This window comes from Salvia splendens, chromosome 13 (assembly GCF_004379255.2).
Source record: "Salvia splendens isolate huo1 chromosome 13, SspV2, whole genome shotgun sequence".
NCBI classification, from domain to species: Eukaryota; Viridiplantae; Streptophyta; class Magnoliopsida; order Lamiales; family Lamiaceae; genus Salvia; species Salvia splendens.
The window spans coordinates 23,463,698-23,486,336 of NC_056044.1; the positions used below are offsets into that span (position 1 = coordinate 23,463,698).

A 22,639-nucleotide genomic window follows, 5' to 3' on the forward strand; every position below is an offset into this window, starting at 1 on the left:
CAGTTCATAACTCTCATAATTTCCAACTTTTCACATCACTTTGTACCCTTCCACATGCATCAATATTTACTTACTTTCCAAAAATCATTTTCAAAACCCAAAATCACAATTTCCTCCACTTCCATATACTTTCCAAAAATTCAAAATTTTCATTACCTCATTTCAGGTTGAGTGCGATGAGTCGGATGTTGAGCCAATGTCACTTTTGAAAACTTACTCAAAACAGAAAAAAGACTCTTGAATCCAGAGCAGAAAGAAAACCTGGCTCTGATACCACTCTGTCACGCCCGCATTTCCTAAGGATAGGAAGTACGGTGGACCGCGACTAGGGGAGGAACAAAGAAGCGGGGAAGAAAGGGGAGAACAAGAATACTTGACCCGAAAACGTTTAATTAGAGGAAGTTCACTTCAAAACAATGTACTGTAGCGACATTTCTAAAGTTAAAGTAAACAGAGATTAAATGAAAACATTGTATCAGATTACAAAGCAGCGGAAAAGACCAAGAGATAGATAATGCCGGGTATGACGACACGACACCATCCAAAAGGCAAAGTAAAAACACAATTTTGACTTTAATTGCTCAACATCCGTCATCCCCATCGTCCCTCAACCTGCACATTAAGAAAACAACATGCAGGGCTGAGTACTTATTGCACTCAGTAGACACACGCCAAAATCATAGTTTGTCATGCCATAACAGTGTAACCTTGGGGTTTTAAGTGTAAAGAAAATAACCCAAGTACACTAAAACATATTTCATAAATTCGACTGCGCAGTCATTTTCAGATATTGCCACCCTTATTCCCACCATCATACACTATCTGATCCAACGGGTGACAAGGGGCGTGGCCACACCCCAGGTCAACTAGACCGGCCAACTTGCTCTCAGATGGCTCCCGATCTCGTGTACACTAGCCTGAGGGTTCGCAGCCCAACAGACCCGAATTCGATTAAACATATGTGGTAAACCACTTCAGATAGGTTTCAAAACAAAACAGTTGGCAAGACAAACAGTTCATCTCCATAAACATTTCCGGAACAGCGTCCGTATTAAAGATAACCCACAAAATAGTAGGGTAGAAAAGCCCACCTCAATTGCTTAGCTTTTAAATAGTTCCCTTCTTCAACCACAATTTCCTCGTAAAAGATCACCCTTTTGAAAGATAAATAAATATCATAATTAGAGTCAGGAAAGACGAGGTTTAAACGACAATGCATGAATCCTACGTGGATGACTTCGACATCTAGCACGTTACACGTACGCACACTTAACAACATCTTATAAGTCAATCACACAAAAACACACGTCCGAAACACACCACGCACGCACCCGACACGCATACAACGTACTCAAGACGCGCACACGACACACACGCAACACTCATACCCCCGGCATACCCTCACTGTGCAAACGGCTCACTTGGCTCGGAAAAGGTTTGGAAAAAGGATCGGCGTCTCGGCCTGGCTCGGTGTCTCGGCCGCCTGGCTCGGCACCTCGGTCGGCTGTCTCGCCGCCTGGCTCGGTGTCTCGGCCGACCGTCTCGGCTGCCTGGCTCGGCACCTCGGCCGACTGTCTCGGCCGCCTGGCTCGGCACCTCGGCCGACCGTCTCGGCCGCCTGGCTCGGCACCTCGGCCGACCGTCTCGGCCGCCTGGCTCGGCACCTCGGCCGACCGTCTCGGCCGCCTGGCTCGGCACCTCTGCCGACCGTCTCGGCCGCCTGGCTCGGCACCTCGGCCGACCGTCTCGGCCGCCTGGCTCGGCACTGGCTCGGCGTCTGTCTCGGCATCTGGCTCGGCACCTGGCGCGGCACCTGTCTCGGCATTGGCTCGGCACCTGTCTCGGCATCTGGCTCGGCACCTGGCGCGGCACCTGTCTCGGCACCTGGCGCGGCACCTGTCTCGGCACTGGCTCGGCACCTGGCCAGACATCTGGCTCGGCGTCTCGGCCGCTGGCTCGATCACGTGCACACAAACTTTCCCCCAACCTACGATTCTCAAACCTTATACGACAATCACAACACACATTCCACAACCCAAAACACACCCGAAAACATGAGATCAAACCTTCAAAACTCCCCACAACACTGCCCTAGGCCGAACCCCAAAACTCTCGGCCAACACACACAAACCACCCGAACCAAACGCTGTTTTCCCCGAGCCATCTCTTGGCCAAACACACCCACATACATCCCAAAGACCACACACTCAGATTCACACCCATTGCACATAAATACATCACCCAAAAACATACATCCATCAGAAAAGCGCAGTTCACTTACAAAAATCATTATAAAATCACCAGACCTCCAAAGAAGCTGAAATTTACACACCACACCCAAGACACATCCAAGTTTATACAGTTAAAAATTCGTATCAAAAAGAGATCGTTTGCTCAGTCAAAAAGGGGTCGGAACCCACTGTCAGTTATCACCAAAAACATGTTCAACACAAACACATAGCCACAAAACCTATTCAGCATCTAAACCATCCAAAAACGTCCTACATGCATGTTTTTTTCGAAATTATTAAGAGTTAGGGTCTTGGGTTACCTTTCCCGGATAGTTCAAACGTAGATCAAAAGCTTTCCCTACTCCGCTTCCAAATTCGGTACGAGAGAGATACCTTGACGAAACCAAGAAATAAATGAGAGGGAGTGAGAGGGAAAGAGAACCGAGAGGGAGAAGGAGGGAGAACTTACCGGCGAGAGGACGATAGCGAGAGAGAGAGGAGAGAAAACGATTATGAGGGAGAGATGAGAGAAACCGATAGTGAGAGGGAGAGATGAGAGAAAAGAGAGAGTAACGGTTGTTGTGGGAGTGGGGAGGTTGAGAAATTTGTGGGAGAGGGGGAGGGGTTTTCGAAAAAGAGAGAGGGAGAGGGAGAGGAAAAGAAATTAATTAATTAGGAGTAATTTAACCCATGACTTAATTAATTATCCCCCTTTACAAAAAGCTTAGGTAAATAATATCACATCCACAACAATAAAATAAATCAATTAAGATTTTCCACACCATATATTACACAAAATCATCCATTAAGTAAAAAGAAATAAAAAAAAAATTATAAACTTTCGGATATTACAATATTAAAATCGAGATGACGATGGAATTAGTGAGTAACCAAATCTATTAGTCCATGATGGTTGTGATGATAATGGAGATGAAGATTGGCTATTTGGGAGCAAAGGTAGATTGAAACTCTTTGATATAAATTCGCGATCAAACTGGTTTGCTAAGAAGATAACTGAAACTCTTTAAAAGTCGATGATATTTTTAGTGATGAAGAAACAATAACTACTGTACAAATTAAAACATTTAAAAAAAAGAGGGAACATCACTTTTGGTCCACGAACTTTACCAAAGTATCATTTTAGGTCCGTGAACTTTGAAAATATCATTTTAGGTATGTGAACTTTGAGTTAGTATCATTTGAGGTACTTTTTACTATTTCCAAGTTTTTTTGGACGAAAATACCCTCAATACCTTAAAGTGTATATATTTTTAATAAATTTATCATATACTCATAATTTTTTATAAATATCTTTACAAGATATTTTTGACAAAATTTCTAAATATAATTTGACCTTAAATATTATCACTTACTTTTGTGACATGCAAGTAAAATTGCTTCTTCAATTTTTTATATAAAATTTTTTTAAAATTGAATAAAGAACTTTTCTTTAATAATAAAAAAATTGAATAAAGATCTTTTCTTGCATGTCACAAAATTAAATGATAATATTGAAGGTCAAATTATATTTAGAAAATTTGTCAAAAATATATTGTAAAGATATTTATAAAAGATCTTTATTCAATTTTTTATTATTAAAGAAAGTTCTTTATTCAATTTTTAAAAAAAATTAATATAAAAAATTGAAGAATCAATTTTACTTGCATGTCACAAAATTAAGTGATAATATTTAAGGTCAAATTATATTTAGAAAATTTGTCAAAAATATATTGTAAAGATATTTATAAAAAAATATGAGTATATGATAAATTTATTAAAAATATATACACTTTAAGGTATTGAGGGTATTTTCGTCCAAGAAAACTTGGATATAGTAAAAAGTACCTCAAATGATACTAACTCAAAGTTCACGGACCTAAAATGATATTTTCAAAGTTCACGGACCTAAAATGATACTTTGACAAAATTCGTGGACCAAAAATGATTATATTGACAAAAGAGAAAGTGAAGCATATGAGATTGCCGAGAAAAAAAACAGAGCAATGCGGCAGAATGAAATAAATAAAGAGATCTGGGCTAACAACCGAGAATCAAATTACTTTTCAACATCAGAATCCATGTCAAACAAACATGGCCAAAGGCTAAAATGAATCTATCTTTTTCGAGATGGATACGAAAGAGTTCCAATACTCCCTCCATTCGCGAATAAAAGTCATATTTCTTTCCGGCACGAGTTTTAAGAACTGTTAAAAAAATGAGTACAAAAAAGTTAGTGATATATGACTCTCCAATTGTATATGGAGTAGTAAAATGAAATATTAGTAGGATGAGTGAAATGAGTTAGTGGAATATGTGCATATTACCATTTACATTAAAATGAATCATAAATTCTATTCGTGGATGAACCAAAACAGAAAAACGAGACTCTTATTAGCAGATAGAGGGAACATAGTGTGGCACCCTGCCACAGCAGAAACAAGAAAGAAAATAATTTTTTTCAAGCAAAATAATTACTATATCAAAGAATTAAGAATGAAGTTTAGAATAATGTACTCCCTCCGTTCAATGTTAATAGAGTCATTTTTTTATTTTGAGAAGTTCAAGTTAATTGAGTCATTTCTATTTTTGGCAAAAAGTAATTTTCTTTTTTACTTTATTCTCTCTTCATCTTTCATACTTTATTCTCTCTTACTTTTTCACCATACTTTTTCACCATACTTTTAACACAGTATTCTTAAACTCTGTGCTAAAAAGAATGTCTCTATTAACAAGAAACACAGGGGGTAATATCTACTTAGGGTGGGTATTTAATTTTCCATTCGATGACAGCCGACATTATTCCAGTGTCTTCCACAGAGAATGTTCAATCTGGTTGGCGTTTGAGCATAGAAAAATAGGTCAGCCAAAACTTTGTCAACTCATAGTGCCCCTTAGACCATCCACAACGGGTCTCGCCGGCGTCTCGCGTCTCGTCTCAGCGAGACGAGACCCCGGCGAGACGCGTTGCAGCCTCCATCTCGTCCCGTCTCGTCGCGCGTCTCGTCGCGCGTCTCGCCTCGGCGAGCCACGAGACGAGCTGTCTCGCCACGCGCCTAGGCGACGTGGCGCAGCCCGGCGTCGTGCGTGACGCCCACTCGCCGGCCCGCGAGTGGGCGTCGTCACGTGCTGACGCAATAAATATTTTTTTAAAAAAAAAATTCAAATTTAAATAAAAAAAAAAATTTTGTAACGGTATTATTACCGTTTTTTTGTTTTTTTTATATATTTTTTTTGTTTTTTATTAAATTTTTTACTCTATAAATACTCCTAAACTCATCCTCATTTACACACAACTACACATCTATTCTTCCTATCATCTAAATTTTCTCTCAAATTTTCGCTGAAATTTTCATAACCCAACTCAAGATGTCCGGCGACGGCGAGGGCAACTATGGCGGCTCCGGCTCCGGCGGGTGGGATCTCAACTCATTCGGCGATTGGGAGAACATGATCAACACATCCGGAGGATGATTAGCCCTTCCGATTAGTTTTTTTTTTATTTTGTGTGTTTTTTTATTTTGTGTTTTTTTTAAAATTTTTTTTTTTGTGTGTTTTTTTTATTTTGTGTGTTTTTTTTTGTTTTAATTTTAATGAAGTGTGTTTGTTTAAATTGAATTGGGTTTTAAAAAAAATTATAAATTAAATTGAATGAATAGTAATTAAGAGACGGTATAGAGACGGTTAAGAGACGGAGCGTTGCAGGTTCCGTCTCTTAGTTAAGAGATGGAGGAAAAAAGGACAGTGGGGCCCTCAAATAGTGCTCAAATAGTAGTTAAGAGACAGTTTAAGAGACGGTATAGAGACAGCGTTGTGGATGGCCTTAATCATCTACCAAGGGTTATTCTTCCTATCCAATAATACAAAGATATCTAGTCACTTGAACCAAAAGGTTTTAGTTATTGGTACAAGTTGAACTATAGAACTACTATTCCCTCTGAGTATTTCTTTTCAACACGAAGATTAAGAAAATGATGTGTAATATATTAAATAATAAGATAATAAAGTAATATAGAGGAAGAAGTAAAGAGAATAAAATAAGAGAGAGGAAAAGTAAGTGAGAAGAAATATGTTGACTTTTACTAAAAAGGAAAATGACTCCACTACTATGGAACGTATCAAAATGGTAAAATGACTCCACTACTATGGAACGGAGGGAGTATTAACTAGTAATTCCTCTATTCCATAAGAATATACACCATTTCCTTTTTAGTCCGTTCCACAAAAATATGCATTTTTTCTTTATAGTTCATACCACAAGAATATGCACTCTTTCATTTTTAATCCATCCCACAAAAATTTGTACTTTCTAATTTTAGAAACTCTTTTCTCTTTAATGAGGTATGACTCATTCTCCACTAATAATATATTAATTATTTTTTCTCTTTATACCTCTCTTACTTTACCAATTTTGCATTAAAACTCGTGACGAACTCAAAGTGCATGTTCTTTTGGGATGGTGGAGGACTACTATAAGGTTAGTTTAATGGTTATATATGTGTTAAAACATTGATCGAGACATCGAAGAGAAAGATAACATTGAACTCTTTGAATAAGTGTTATATTTAGAACTTCTAAATTTTGGAAAGATGATTAACTCATTTATTATAGTTGATTGACGGTTTTACTACTTCATCATAGATTCATAGTGGTGTTTTGATGGCAAACACATTTAGAGTTTCTAGACGGTTTTATTCCTTCATCATAGTGGTGTTTTGATGGAAACACATTTAGAGTTTCTCGTACCGATATATTTTATTTCATTTGATTGTCTATAAATTTTAATTTTATTAGATATTTGTACCGATATATTTTATTGGATCTTTTATAAAAAAAAATTTCAAGAAGGACCATTAGATGTGTTTTGCTTTTTTTTATTAAATGAATATAAATTTAAAGGTAGTGTTACAGCGGACTCGAACTTGATACCTCTGGCATCTAACATTAACTATTTTATCATTTGGTCAACATAGGCACACATCTTGATTTATTTTCTTATTTGCCAACATTCTTCCTCAAGCTTATTTGCCAACATTCTTCCTCAAGTTGAGTAATAGGATCACTGATAGTGTGTTACTCAACTTGGAAAGAACGTTTGTAAAACTTTTAAAATTCACGCTTTTAGTTAGAATGTCAACAACTTGAGTTTCAGACGGTATTAAATGGTAACTCCACAATGCTCGATTTTATTTTTCCTTTATCAAATTTCGGTCTCTTTCACTATGTTTGGTCATTTCATGTTGAACACAAGTTAAATTAATGGTATTGTATGATGATTTCTGAAAATACATGAATTAATTTCACGAAATTAATATCTAAACTAGAACGCAAGTTGACAGACAATAAACCAAGTAAAAGGACGGTGCTAAGGATAACAGAATACCTTTTAATCACGATTTTCTTTTCATAAAAGATAGTCTACTACTTAGACCATCCACAACGCGTCTCGCGCCGGGCTCGCGTCTCGTCTCGGAGAGATGAGACCCCCGCGAGACGCATTGCAGCGCCCATCTCGTCTCTATCTCGCGCCCGTCTCGTCGCGTAGCTCGTCTCGGCGAGACACGAGACGAGATGGCTCGTCACGCGCCAGGGACACGTGGCACGTCCCCATGCGTGCGTGACGCCCACTCGCTGGCCCGCGAGTGGGCGTCGTCACTGATGACGCAATAATTCATTTTTTTTTAAAAAAAATCGATTTTTAATTAAATTTTTTTTTTTCAAACGGTAATATTACCGTTAAATTTTTATTTTCATTTTTTTAATTTTTTAATTTTTTTACTCTATAAATAATTCTATTTCATACTCATTTCAAACACAAACACACATCTATTCCTCTCAAATCCTCTCTATCACTCCAATTTCCATCTTCAATCAACTCAAACAAATGGATCCTTTTGAGCAAATGCGTCAATTAATGGAACAATCACTCGAAGAAGATCGACGACGAGAGGCGGAGGAAGCCGCACCACCCCCACGACGCTCCCGGAAGTACATCAATCGGAATCGGGAGGAAGCCGCCGCACGGTTAGTACGCGACTACTTCTGCGATAACCCGATTTGGGGAGATACCTATTTCCGTCGCCGTTTCCGCATGCGGAAACCGCTATTTCTCCACATAGCGAATACTTTGGCGGCCAGGGAGGAGTTCTTCCGAGAAGGGTTCGACGCGGTCGGTCGTCCCAGCCACACGACGCTGCAGAAATGTACTGCAGCCATCCGGCAGCTTGCGACTGGACAAACGGCCGACATATTCGACGAATTTTAATTTTGGCGGAGAAGATTAAATTATGTCATTTTTATTTTTTTAGAATTTTAATTATGTCTTCGTTTTTTTAATGTTAAGTTGTAATGTTGTTTTAATTTTAATAAAGTGTGTTTGTTTAAATTGAATTAGGTTTTAAAAAAATTTATAAATTAAATTGAATGAATAGTAATATAGAGACGGAGCGTTGCAGGTTCCGTCTCTTAGTTAAGAGATGGAGGAAAAAAGGACAGTGGGGCCCTCAAATAGTGCTCAAATAGTAGTTAAGAGACGGTTTAAGAGACGGTATAGAGACAGCGTTGTGGATGAGACGGTTTAAGAGACGGTATAGAGACAGCGTTGTGGATGGCCTTATGTCACTCCACAGGTTGAATTCAACCTCGAATCTTCTAACCAATTCCATGTACTTAAAAGTTTGAATATTACATAGTCAATAAATTGTTTAAGCTTTAAATCTAAGAGAGAAAAAATATCACAGCTTGGGAAATTTCGAATAGCTGAAACTTATTTAAAATTTCAATCCCAACTCTCATATTTATAGGTGAGTTGATCGAATCATATCTTTAATTGGAAACTGAATTATCTCATTCCTTTATTTTCATTTCTATCTCTGATGTATCCAATTGGAGATAGAATTATCCCATTATTTTATTTTCATTTGTATCTATAATGTATATCAAGTATACGTCACACATCTGTATTCTGTACAGATCATCTATTGTGATCTGCTCCTTCACATTTAAAGAGTATTTATTGGGATTGGCTAAGGATCCAAGAATATTACAATGTCTTATTCTAATAGGCTTTTACTTAGTTAGATCAATCTTGTTCTAATTAAAGTCTTTAAGGAATATTAATCAGTGTTAGATTAATACTGATTCAAACTCCAACACTTCAACTTTAAATTTTCAATTTTCATCTACTTTTTTTTATTATTATTATTATTATTATTATTATTTCCTAGTAATACATAAATTCGTTTAGAGACTTTAAAAGTTTAAACTTCAATGATCTAAAAACTTTTCTACGATAATTAAGGGAAGGGATATTTCATTTTCTAAATAATGTTTAGGCATTTTATTGACTTTGAGATATTATAATTGAAAGTGACACAAATTAAAAATAAACTTTGACAAAATTTGGAAGTAAACTACATTATTTTCTATTGTGATTTGTGATGCCACGTAAAGAAGTGCAAAATCAATGTAATATAGATATGAAATTTTAAAAGTATAAAAATACTATAGAAGTTTATTCATTAAAAATATAATTGAATTAAAATTGAATTTAATTTCAAGAAAAAATGGAAACCGGTAGCAACCCGAACACCATGAATATCGGTTATCGGTTAACAGAATAACCGGGAATCGTTTACCCACCCCTATAATGTATATTATATTGAAATAAATTCCAAGTAGTTAGATTTATACACAATACAAACTTGACCAGAATATGTTTCTAGCCAATATCAACACCAGCATAGTTGAGGCACGAGTCAATAAACTAGCTCTTCCGGTATGTTGATTACCGCTACCCAATTTGTCATGGTAGGTATTTAGCATTATATATATGAGACATTGTTAGTTTTTAGCACCATTCAATAAATATCAAATTATCTATTTTTCCTTTTACGCTTTTTCGCATTTTATTTCAATCTCAATTCTCGATCGGTTGATCGACGGACTTTGCTTCTGGTCCTTTCTTTGTTCTACGTGCTTGTATTACTACATTTAATTATTGACGAAAATTTTGTTCACAAAAATATAAATTAAAGCAACTCCATATTTAAGAACTCGAGGCAACTAAATTAACGAGGGCTTCTTTGTAGTTGTTCCTCTGTTATGTAGATTTTCTATAGCATTTGTAAGCAGGTTATAGGAATTTCAGTCTTTTCTCGTTTCTGTAAAATTGGTGTTGTTTTTTTTTGGCGATGTGAAATTGGTGTCATTTAATTGTTAATTAGAGTTTTTTTCTCAAGAATATAAATTCCACGAGCTCACTTTTAGGATTAAAACAAAATCCGATTTAAATCCGTGGTTGTCACTTGTCACGATTGCCTCTTCTATTTAATTCAAAGGTCAAAAAAAAGAAGAAGAAAGATTAGACGAATAGAAGTGGGGGAGGGAGGATCAACAATTAATGATTCTGTTTAATCAATTTCAGCACGTGCTATAACAACCCTCAAAGTCAAACGGTCAAACCCAAATTAAAAAGAAGCAAATTCGAATTCCCGTAGAGAAGAGGGGGGAAATTGTGGAAAGTGATAGATAGAACTTATTAACTGAAACATAACCACTAATCTGAATGTGAGAAGTGGAGAACAAAAATAACCGCCGGCATTACATAATCCCACACTCCCCCATTTCTTACACTTTTTTCGATTCCACAATGGATACCACCAACATCGATAACTACCTCTTCTCCGATTTCCCCCCTCTGACGCTCTCCTCTCTCCACCCTGAGTCCAGCCGCCGCGCCGCCCCCAAAAACCCTAGAAAGAAGCGCACCAAGTTCCTCCGCCTCGGCCACCCGCTTCCCAAGCCCAAACCCTCCAGGAAACCCGACCCCTCCGCCCCCAAAATCACACCCCCATGCACCGAATGCGGCCGCCAGTTCTGGTCCGACAAGGCCCTCTTCGGCCACATGCGCTGCCACCCCGAGCGCCAGTGGCGCGGCATCATCCCGCCACCCACCCTCCGCCGCCCCCCCGACCTCACCGACGACGACTACGAGGTCGCTGCCTGCCTGCTCATGCTCGCCAACGGCCCCCCGGCGCCGGATGACGTGGCGGTGGCGTCCAATTGCGGGCGGTTCGAGTGCTCCAGTTGCAAGAAGGTCTTCGGGTCCCACCAGGCGCTCGGGGGCCACAGAGCAAGCCACAAGAATGTGAAGGGCTGTTATGCAATTACCAAGACTGACGGGGAGGAGGAGGGCTGCTGCTCCAGCGAGATGATGGTGATGATGCTCAGGGATAATTCGAGCAGCAGCGGCCACAAATGCGGCGTTTGTTTTAGGGTTTTCTCGAGCGGTCAAGCTCTGGGCGGGCACATGAGGTGCCACTGGGACAAGGCGGAGGAGCCGTCGTCTACGCTTCGTGATTTTAATCTCAATTTGGCGCTGCCGCTCCAAGATGACGATGATGCGGACGCTTCGTCTTTGCCCTATCCTCCCGCCGGCCTCGCTTTGGATTTGAGGTTAGGGTTTTGAATTGCTGCTAATTCGGTGTTGTATTAGGATATATGTTGTGTTGTGTGTAGCAAATATGAAACCGCTTTTTTAGGTTTTTTGAATCCCCAAATTAGGGTGTTCAATTGGAATGGATATGTGTATAGCTTGATGTCGATATATACAGTTTCGCATATACAGATTTAACAACTTCTTTGTAATTACTGTCTAATCGTTTCTCTTAGATCAAGTTTATATAGTTGATGAATGAGGTATTTTTTGCTGATGAATTTCTTAAATTTCATTGCTTTTTAATTTCTTTTATTATGAGAAAGAACTTAAGTAAAGTAGCTACTCATTAGTATTAGTTAATCTGTAGTTCGAAATCAAGCTACACAAACTTTACTAATTCTTCGAAAACACATGACTGCAAGATTTTGCACATGGTGATACAACTGTCAAGTCTAAATTCAAAATTTGGATTCTTCGAAGAACGTTTGCAGATTGATTACAATCAATTGATTAGCTGATTACAGAGGAAGTTTTGGCCAAATTTGTATTATACCTTTAATGCTTTTAGTAGTAATAAAGTAAATTAAGCTAAAAGATTTTCTCGCCAAATCTTGGTAATCACGTATCGCCTCGGATCTTTTGAATTGTAAATATTATAATAATTCATTTGATCCCATTCAAGATGACCACCTTTCCTTTTTTGTTTGTCCCATTCAAGATGGTCACTTTCTAATTTTAGAAATAACCTCATCTCTCTTCATTAAAATATCCAATTATTTTTTTCATCTCTATTTTATTCCACCTAACAACACTTCTTAAAATCTCGTACCACTCAAGAATATGACCATCTTGAGTGGGACGGATGGAGTAGTTAAATAGCCTTATCCTTCCATCTATATATTCATTATGTGATTCCACCCCATGCTACTCTAAATGCATTCATGTATGCACTCTCTCCTTGATCATTGCTAGAGTAGCCTCCGAAACTTCGAAACATACATTCCTTTTTTATTCAATTTCTCAAATGTACTACACCTTCCGTCCACAAATATAAGAGCACATTTGATCGGACACGAGTTTTAAGAAATGTAGTAAAAATGAGTTGAAAATATTAGTGGAAGGTGGATTCTACTTTTATATAGTACTCCCTCTATCTCATTAAAATGAAACATTTTACTTTTTTTGGATCCCATTAAAAATGAAACTTTTACTAAAATGGAAACAACTCTATCTCTACTTTTTCATCTCTTTTACTTTACCCTCTCTTCATTAACTCACAAAACAACACTACATAAAATCTCGTATTGATTCTCAAATGTTTCAAACTTAATAGGACAGATGGAGTATTAATTTTATAATGAAATGTGAATAAAATAAAATTAGTGAAACGTGGGGTTCAATACCAAAAGTAATAAAAAATAAATGAAAAATTTATTGAAAATGATAAAATGAGAAGTTTATTAAATGGAAGGGGGAGTAGATTTTTTCTCATAATCCTCACTTACAGGTACACCCCCATTTGATCTTTAAAATTTGGTAAGTTAACAATTTTTAATTTTATAATGCATTACACATTTTTTTTCGTCTGTTTCCATTTAATTTGGTGTTAGTGTTTCAATAACTATTATTCTACAGCTTGAGCACAACTATGATATCACATCGTTCATGACCGCATGACATCTAATTATGATGACTAAGATTATGATAACGTGAATGACTAAGCTTATCTTTCCTCTATAATCCCTCCGTCTGTCCACCATTTATAGTCTCATTTTGATATAGCACGAATTTGAAGAAATTGTTTTACTTTATAAAAAATGGGGAAATAAGTTAGTGGAATGTGGATCCACTTTTATATATTAATTTTGAGTGTAACGCATTAGGTAAATGGTAGAGTCCATTTACTTAGAATGAAAAAAAAATACTGGTACTTTAAATTGCGGACACTCCTAAATGGCAAAATGAGACATTATTTCAGGGACGGGGGAGTACTTTACTTGGATTTGTTTATGTGCTAGTATTAGCTATTTTTTCGATTTTTTTGAAGGAGAATCGTCGATTAACAAATTTCACTAACCATGCACAAAATTTGGTGAGTGGCACGAAATCTCATTCTGGATTACATTTCTCGCGACTTACGTAAGTGTTTCACCTTAAGAGAGTCCATTATTCTATCAATATCCAGTTACTCCACTCGTCCTTTGCCCTCATCACTTAACACCCAATACCTTTTCACTATTTCCTTTCATCCTATCTCGTCATTTGATATATCTCATTTTTTATTTTTTTTAATTCTTTCTTATTTTGTATAATTTACAATTCTACATTTATGTATCCCAATTAAATTGACATGTGAAATATTAAAATTTAAAAATTAAGTACAAACTTTCTTGTTTTTTCGAGAGACGCGAGAGATAGAATGTGCTTTTGTAGTTGAGTCTTGTTCTTCGCAGGCAAATCTTTGACATTGATTTTGAAGCACAAATCTTGTAACAATATAGTACTCACATTTTCAAGGCGTTCCTTGATACCCTTGAACTCGTCCAAGACCGCAGTCAGTGGGTATATATATACAATACTATACAGTATACACCTCATTTCAAAACAGCATGAATAATTCTTTATATTCCTTTTTCTAATTCTAATAGAATGTTGCATATTTAAGGGATTCATTTACTTGCATCTTTACACGTCCTTCATCTCGTCCTAATAAAAGAGTGGTGGGGTTCCTTTCTAAACTAGTTGGAACTATTTAAATAACTAGGCTTGAAGATTATGCGTGTGCGAGTTTGTAATGTGTATTATATATTTATATAAGACTATATATAAGGACGAACATTAACTTTTTGGTGTAAAATTAAACTTTGATACGGTGTAGGGAGTGAGTGTATATGGTCATACTTATATAGATACGGTGCAAGATTATGCGTAGATTTGTTTCAATGTAATTTAGTGAATAGTTAAATCTGAAGTATGATTACATTTGGAGGTTTTTTGGAATGTGATTCTATGAGGAGGCAACGTGGACCAATGGACTTCCTTAATCAAATAGTGCGAAAGCTAAATAAAAAATTGTCGCGTAGGAAATTAGTGTTTCCTCGTAAGCAACAAATTAAACCGGAGCTGCTTTTTTCTTAATTTCCACCAACATTGCAAAGTGCGTAACTCGGAAGATTAAATAAAGTGGAAGATTAAGATTACACATAATTCCCATATTAAAATCGATGGTGGTGTGTGTCTATACGTGGAGTGGAGCTGGACGTGACAAACTAATTAACGACTAAGTTAACATTAATTAAGAAAATATAGTATGAGTTACAAGTCTTAGAATAGAGTGTAGCTAGAGTAGTATAAGAATTAGTGAGGTCAAAAGCAATACCATATAAATATGAAATGATATTAATTAATTAAATAATAGTAGTAATACTAATACATAGGGTGTCATGAGACGCGGCTAAGTGGTAAATGGGGACGAGAGGGGGGCGTCTGTTTTGGCCTACCACGCGTTTGAGAGTCATTTTGATGCTTACATTTATTTATTTTTTCATTTATGGGACTACATGTATCTACTATTCCAATCTGACCTTTTAAACCAAGATTCCTTAATTGAGTGGTTGACGTCATGATCGTGAGTAAAAGCACTCTAGTTTGTAAAGCTAAACTTCTCCAGAACTAGATTTTAGTAGTAATAAAATTCCAATTATATAGTACTATTGAGAAAGGGTGGGGCGTTTGATGGAGTGAATTAATTATATAGGGAAAAGAGAATGCAAGTATAATTATAAAGAAGGTGGGTTAATTAGGTATATACACCCTCCCGGAGCCGAAGAAGACGATTAACATTAGAAATAATCCAGTTTCCGCGCGCGCCTCCGTCTACTTAAACATTGTTTTAAATTTTAATTAGGTTAAAACACAACACAATTATGGCGATGTGATTTAAAAATGAGTTGAATATAATGCAGGAGGCGAGATTGCGTAAGCCACATCAATTATTAATATAATACTATTACTAAATTTATTGGCTGGTCCACACCACCTCACCTATCAAGACTTGGCGATCGAATTTGATATGTCCACTATCTTCCTGACGTCACATTAATTAAACTAAAGAATCTTTTCGTATATACAACACACACACACACACACCTGGAGTGGAGATCCAATTGCTAATGCAAACGAACAAATTTGTGTCAGTTCATCCGCCATGATCATCGTTTAAAAAGAGAACTAGTGTTGGTGGGCCCCAAGGCAAACGCATTGCGTCTGAATAAAAAGAGATTCCACGTTCCCCATTTTATTCTTTCGTTTCGTTTCATCTCACTTTTGTGTAGCGCCTCCTCCTCTCCTTTCCACCCTTCACCTCTCAACATTCACTACGTCTCACGAAACTCTGCCCTTTTCCTATTCTCCTTCCTTCTTTTCACACACACACAATTAATGGTCGTGTTTCTCAGCTTTTTGTTGTGGATGGACTCGTTAGAATTATGAGAGGTAACATTATAGTATACACACCCATTTTAATTTCTTTTTGCTCTTTCTTCTCAGCAACCGTCTCACTACTGTTCTTAAATTTAATTTTATACCTATGCATATCTCATTAGATGCTTTTAGTTTAAACCGATCAACATCATTGATTTTATCTAATACGATCATAATGAATTTGTAATTGCAGTTGGAAATAAATTGTCATTGATGATGTTTGGCGCAAGAGTGATCGGTTTTTGGGATATCAAGGAAAACAATCCTCCGTGGAAGAGAATTTTCTTGTTCTTCATATTCAGACTGCTTTTGTGTTTCGGATCCTAAATTCTTTTACTAGTATCACTTTTTCTTGAATATATAGATAGATGAATGAGTATTACTAATATCAATCATGGGAGATGGTGCCCTGTCACCTAATATTTCAGACAGCGCCATAGATTTTGATCTCATACATGAACTCTTGTCCGATGGATTCTGGTTAGAGGCCACTGATGCATCCACAGATTTCAATCATCACCAACAACAATATTTCTCAAAAGCAACTGCAAAATCAATCTTCTTTAGTCACAGAGCTGTTACCTACCCGAAAATGGATGAATCCTCTTCACACAGCCATGGAAAGCAAGCTGCAACATTCCCAGACGAAGAATCCCAAGTGACTGCGCGGTTATGGGTTGGACCGAGACATGATCAGTCTGTAAAGACGAGGTTGGTGCAGGCCATCGACTTCCTTAAAGAGTCGATACGCGACAATGATGTTCTTGTTCAGATCTGGATTCCTGTGAAGAAGCAAGGGAAGCAAGTGCTCACAGCTAGCAACCAGCCGTTTTCACTCAACCCGAGTTGCAAGAATCTTGCAAGCTACAGGGATGCTTCCCTGACCTATCAGTTCGTGGCGGATGAGAGTTGCACAGAGTTTGTTGGCCTGCTTGGCCGCGTGTTCTTGCACAGGTTGCCTGAGTGGACTCCGGATGTACGCTTCTTCAGAAGAGAGGAGTATCCACGTGTCACTCACGCGCAGGAATGCAATGTTGGAGGATCGCTTGCACTCCCAGTGTTGGAGCATGGCAGTGGTATTTGCTTGGGGGTGCTTGAGATAGTCACTACTCATCAGAAACTCGATTTTCATCCTGAGCTACAAAACGTCTGCAAAGCTTTGGAGGTCTTGTTTAGCTCTTCTCGTGTTTTTTTATTACTTTTCTGTGAATGAAGAGTTGGAATCCAATGCATGAGCTTTTGATTTAGGATCTTTCCTACTGGAACCTTCCATTTATATGCAGGAGTATGTTGTTACTGTATTTGTTATTGACGCGTTTATGCTTCTGATATGCATCTCTTCTATTGCATGTTTTCCTATCTACTAAGATGCATTGGTGGTGTAAAATTTTATAGCTTCACAATCATATAGATGGAACCAATAGATATGACCTGTTTTACCGCGTCCCTTTAATGATTTGTAGTGTGTGTGAATATTAATTTCTGATCAGAAGAAAGTTACTCATGAAATATATTGTGATGATAGTGTAGTTTTAGTTAAATCCCTCTATTTCCAATTGTTTTCTTGTGCAGGCTGTTGATTTGAAGAGCTCCAACATTTTGAGTCCTTATAATATTGTGGTAACACACTCTTGTCCTTTACATATTAATACCTCAAAGTCTCTGAACTTGAGAGTTATACTTGATACATGTTGTTTAACAGGAGCACGACGACTCCTACCAGGCCACTCTGGCAGAGATCAGAAATTCCATGAAATTCGCATGCAATGCATACAAACTGCCTTTGGCACAGGTGTGGGCGTCATGTCTTCGCCAGCAAAGAGGTGGTTGCCGCCATTCTGATGAGAACTATGCGCACTGTGTCTCAACCATCGACTCAGCCTGCTACATTGCTGATGCACGAGTTAATCGCTTTCATGAGGCATGTTCACATCACCACTTGCTGAAAGGTCAAGGTGTTGCTGGGAAAGCATTCCTCACCAATCAGTCATGTTTTGCTGAGGACATAACAGCTTTTAGCAAAACGGAATATCCTCTTGCGCATCATGCAAGGGTGTTTGATTTGTGTGCTTGTGCAGCTGTACGCCTGCGAAGTATATGCAACGAGACCACTGATTTTGTGTTGGAGTTCTTCCTGCCACTGGATTGCAAAGGTGCTCGAGATCAAATGCTTATGCTTCACTCCTTCTCCTCTGTTATACAAGAAATGTGCCGGAGTTTGAGAGTGATCACAGATGAAGAGTTGATTCGAGAAACTTCAGGCAGCACCTCAGCCGGTAAACAAGATGACGAGAAGCAACAACACAAGCTGCTTTCTCCTTCCAAGAATTCCTCACATGAAGGAGGTTCTATTTCTTTTAATGATAAACGAGACTGTAAGTTTAAGGTTAACTCCGGTTTTGACTTGCATCATCTTCCAGCAAGTTTAGAACAGAGCCAATTTCAGCAGGATTCTGGACCAGGAACGAGTGTTGAGTCCTTCACTTTTGGGAATAATGCTTATGGTGCTAAAGCAAGCGTAAGGAAACAGAAACGGAGTGACAAGATTATTAGCTTGGAAGTTATTCGACAACATTTTGCTGGGAGCTTAAAAGAAGCAGCTAAAAGCATTGGAGGTACAACAGCTTTTCTTTACCCATGATTAGAGCTTGTTGATGTATCAACCCTGCAGTATTTAGTGATATATGTATTGGCTAGTTTATCGTGTCCTATTGCTTACTAGTTGTCAATATGGCTGCTTTTCCTGTTTCAGTATGCCCAACTACCTTGAAAAGAATATGCAGATATCACGGGATCACACGATGGCCTTCACGAAAGATCAAGAAAGTTGGCCACTCGCTGAGGAAGCTTCAACTCGTGATTGATTCAGTCCAGGATGGTGAGGGTCCCATTCAACTCAGTTCCTTCTACAGCAATGTCCCACAACTTGTGTCGCCAAATGTAGCAGGAACTAGTAATCACTTGTCGACTATAAAGACGAGCCAGCAGGAGAAGAATCCAGCTGAAGGGAACTTGTTGACTGCTGCTACCACTTCTTCCTCCTCTGGCAGTCAAACCTCCAGTTCTAGTTACTGTTGTTCTACTGGTTCGAAGCAATCATCTTTCCACGTCAATGGCTTTATGCCTGAAGATGCTTTATCCACAGAACAGAATGGAGGGGTGTTGAAGAAAGCAAGGAGTGACGCGGAATTGCATGGGAAAGGCCAAGAGAAAACTAAGCTTATGATCAGATCATACAGCCACAAGCTTCTATGTGAAGACCCTGTTGCTATTGGAGCTTCAGCTGTGCCAGTGGATAGCAACCGGGAAAATGACGAGGCTGCTTTTAGAGTAAGAGTTTCTTTTGGGGAAGAAAAGATCCGGCTCAACCTGCAACCACACTGGGACTTTAAGCATCTACGAGAAGAGGTCTTGGCACGCTTCAGCATAGAGAATGTGGCTGATGTTAACTTGAAATATCTTGATGATGATGCTGAGTGGGTGCTTCTTACTTGTGATGATGATCTTGAAGAATGTAGGGATATACACAGATCTTCAAAGAGCCCAACTATTAGGCTGTCTGTAATTCGGACCTGCCATCCCAATCTTGGAAGTTCATTCGGTAGTGATTGGCCATACTAGAGTGGCTTTTGCCATGCATCAAGGTTGTTTGATGTTTTTTATGGAAACCATATGTTTGTTTGTTTTATTTGAAACACCAACTTGTGTAACAATATGTGCAGAATGCTATAAACAAGACATAAATAAATGTTAATTTCCAAGTTTCTACATGATTTTATGTTTCTTTTACAAATTTCAATGGCTTGAGGCATACTAGTATAATTCTATGATAACGGTAGGTCAAAGCCATGGAGATAAATAGACTAACAGCTTGTTCTACATAACTGGATCTTCTAATCAGTGATTCACCATACAACGACTGCTACTGTTCCTCTGTGATTCAAAAAAATGAAGTGTTCATTTGTCTGTAAACTAATCACGATACATGTCCGATAAATAAGGCATTCTCTCTCCTAAGTTTTACAACACCATTCCCTTTGCAAGCTAAAAAAAAGAAGGAAAAAAAGAGCACAAACGAAGAGCACTCTCACTACGCAGAGTAATTAGGCGCGTGGTGGGAGTGGATAGGCTCTATTCACCTCCTGCCTCGGGTGATTTTGGGAACGATACTGCTGGGGCATGCGTCTATCAGAAGCCTGATAACTAGAATGTACTCTAGGCTGTCTAGGCCTCTCTTTAGCAGTTTCAATTTCTTCAAGCGTTTCAACGATATCCTGCATGGAGGGTCTGTTTTTGGGATCACTCTCAATACAATTGAGAGCAAGGTGAGCTATTTGCAATGCAGATCTTGAAGGATATCTCCCTTCCAAATGTGAATCCATCACACCCTTCAACTTCCTTCTGTCTTGCAAACTTGGCTTTATCCAATCAACCAGATTATGCTGTTTTTCTGGGCGATTTGTGTCGAGAGCACGCAGCCCGGTTAGCATTTCTACCAAGACCACACCAAATCCATAGACGTCACTCTTCACATACAAATGCCCTGCACATACATATACAAGAATATGATGAGAAAAATGATGGTTTATCTGTATATGCAAAGATGGGTTCACGATCATCTACCTGTGGCAACATACTCCGGGGCAGCATAGCCATGTGTCCCCATAACCTGTGTGGAAACATGGGACTTGCTTGCTGTCGGACCCAATTTTGCCAGCCCGAAATCAGATAACTTAGCGTGGTACGACTGATCAATGACAACAATATCAGAACACAGTCTCATAGTGATAGGCATGAATGTGAGGTAAGAGAGATTGATACCGAATCGAGTAAAATGTTGGAGGCCTTGAAGTCTCTGTAGATGACTTTTCTATCAGAAGCATGAAGGAAGGCAAGGCCACGAGCTGCACCGATCAATATCTTGAGCCTTGTATCCCACGGCAGTGGCTGAACAGCAGCACCCCCTAAATTATCATCAGTTAGTTTAAACTACAAATTTACAGCAATTAATAAATATTGAAAAGGAATCCGCTTACTTCCGAAAAGATGGTTTTCTAGGCTGCCTTTCTGCATGAATTCATACACAAGCAGTAGTTCTGTATCATCCCAGCAGTAGCCCAACAGCTTAACCAGATTACGATGAGAGAGTTTCCCCAAAAAATTCACCTCCGACTGCATATGGAATCAAAAATTTAATATCAAATTTGGAAATAAATAAGCGAGCTAGCGAAGAAAAACCTGCCACTCTTGAAAGCCCTGGAGGCTTTCAGAATTCAACTTCTTAACAGCAATGACGGTTGATCCGCTTTTGGAGTCGAGCCAGCCTTTGTATACTTTCCCAAATCCACCCTCTCCGACAACTGTATCGTTTCGGAAGTTTCTAGTAGCCGCGCGAAGCTCCGCGAACGTGAAGATCCTCAAAGAGGGGTGCGGCAGCATCTGAGCTACCGGGCTCGGGCTCCCGCCCGCCGCCCAGAACCCGCTGCTGCCGCTAGACGACGTCGTCCCCTGCGATATCGCCACTGCAACACAACATCATTAGCTCTTCACCAAACGGATCATTATAAAAACTCGTACATACCTGAACTAAGTTGGCCGGTGGTTTGGGGGCTTCGATCAACGGTTTTAGAGCTCCAGCATATTCCCATGATGAAAATGCAGATTTTGATGGTGTTTGATCAAATTACCACGCGTCTTCTTTATGAATGGATTAGGCCCTTGGCATGACTTGATGGTATTGCCTCAACAGATCGAGTTTCCTGTTGGTTATCGACAATGGAATGGACGGAGTCATGGGTGTGTATTTATATAAATAAATAAATAAAATATTTAAAAGAAATGTGGAAAAATAAGCTGGTCAGGTCAAAAGTCAATTGCCCAATTTTTCAACCATGGACGGAGTTACGTTTATCTGTTACTTCCATTCCATGAATATCATTCCTAATATGCCAACGCAGTTTTCAATCACTCTCACTTATAAAGTCAAAACTTAACATGTACTATCTTTCATATTTAAAGCAAGCCCAGACTATACCATTCACAAAATATTAATACTATATACACTTTCAAAATCTTTCGAGTAGATTCAGACTTACCAAAACAAATTGTTACTTTTTTAACAGGACTTATTTTCGCTTCCTTTAGTTGATGGTCCAAGCAGTCACTTTTTATTTAAAAAATTGAATTTTAGACGTTGAACTGGATTTTAGCTAATTTGTGTTACTTAATGCGATCAGTTGTACTGATAGAATATTATATACTCCCTCCGTCCCATAGAATTATGTCACTTGGAGTTGGCACGGATTTTAAAGTGTAATTGATAAAGTAAGAGAGAATGAGAAAAAGTAGTTGAAATTGTTTAGATGATGGTAGGGTCCGTTAATGATGAAGTAGAAGTGAAGGAAAAAAGCGACTGTCATAAATGGATATGAACTATTTATATGAGACGGACGAAAAAAATATGAAATATTTCTATAGGACGGAGGGAGTA

The 22,639-nt window shown here is 38.4% G+C and overlaps 3 protein-coding genes across 3 annotated transcripts; 2 read left to right on the forward strand and 1 right to left on the reverse strand.

Moving 5' to 3' along the window:
• The first annotated feature begins 10,878 nt into the window (after positions 1-10,878).
• On the forward strand, positions 10,879-11,697 carry LOC121760733 (zinc finger protein ZAT3-like). Its single transcript, XM_042156357.1, has one exon. It carries the CDS (start codon positions 10,879-10,881, stop codon positions 11,695-11,697), a length of 819 nt encoding a protein of 272 aa, XP_042012291.1.
• Positions 11,698-15,837: 4,140 nt separating this feature from the next.
• Positions 15,838-19,919, forward strand: LOC121762712 (protein NLP2-like). Its single transcript, XM_042158675.1, has 5 exons — positions 15,838-16,161; positions 16,343-17,314; positions 17,722-17,769; positions 17,852-18,764; positions 18,902-19,919. The coding sequence occupies exons 2-5, from the start codon at positions 16,544-16,546 to the stop codon at positions 19,768-19,770; spliced, it is 2,601 nt and encodes an 866-aa protein (XP_042014609.1). The 5' UTR covers positions 15,838-16,161; positions 16,343-16,543; the 3' UTR covers positions 19,771-19,919.
• Positions 19,920-20,088: 169 nt separating this feature from the next.
• LOC121760188 (probable serine/threonine-protein kinase PIX13) lies at positions 20,089-21,904 on the reverse strand. Its single transcript, XM_042155824.1, has 6 exons — positions 21,731-21,904; positions 21,388-21,671; positions 21,186-21,321; positions 20,971-21,113; positions 20,773-20,896; positions 20,089-20,692 (listed from the first exon to the last, which is right to left on the reverse strand). Exons 1-6 carry the CDS (start codon positions 21,795-21,797, stop codon positions 20,253-20,255), a joined length of 1,194 nt encoding a protein of 397 aa, XP_042011758.1. The 5' UTR covers positions 21,798-21,904; the 3' UTR covers positions 20,089-20,252.
• Positions 21,905-22,639: the final 735 nt, after the last annotated feature.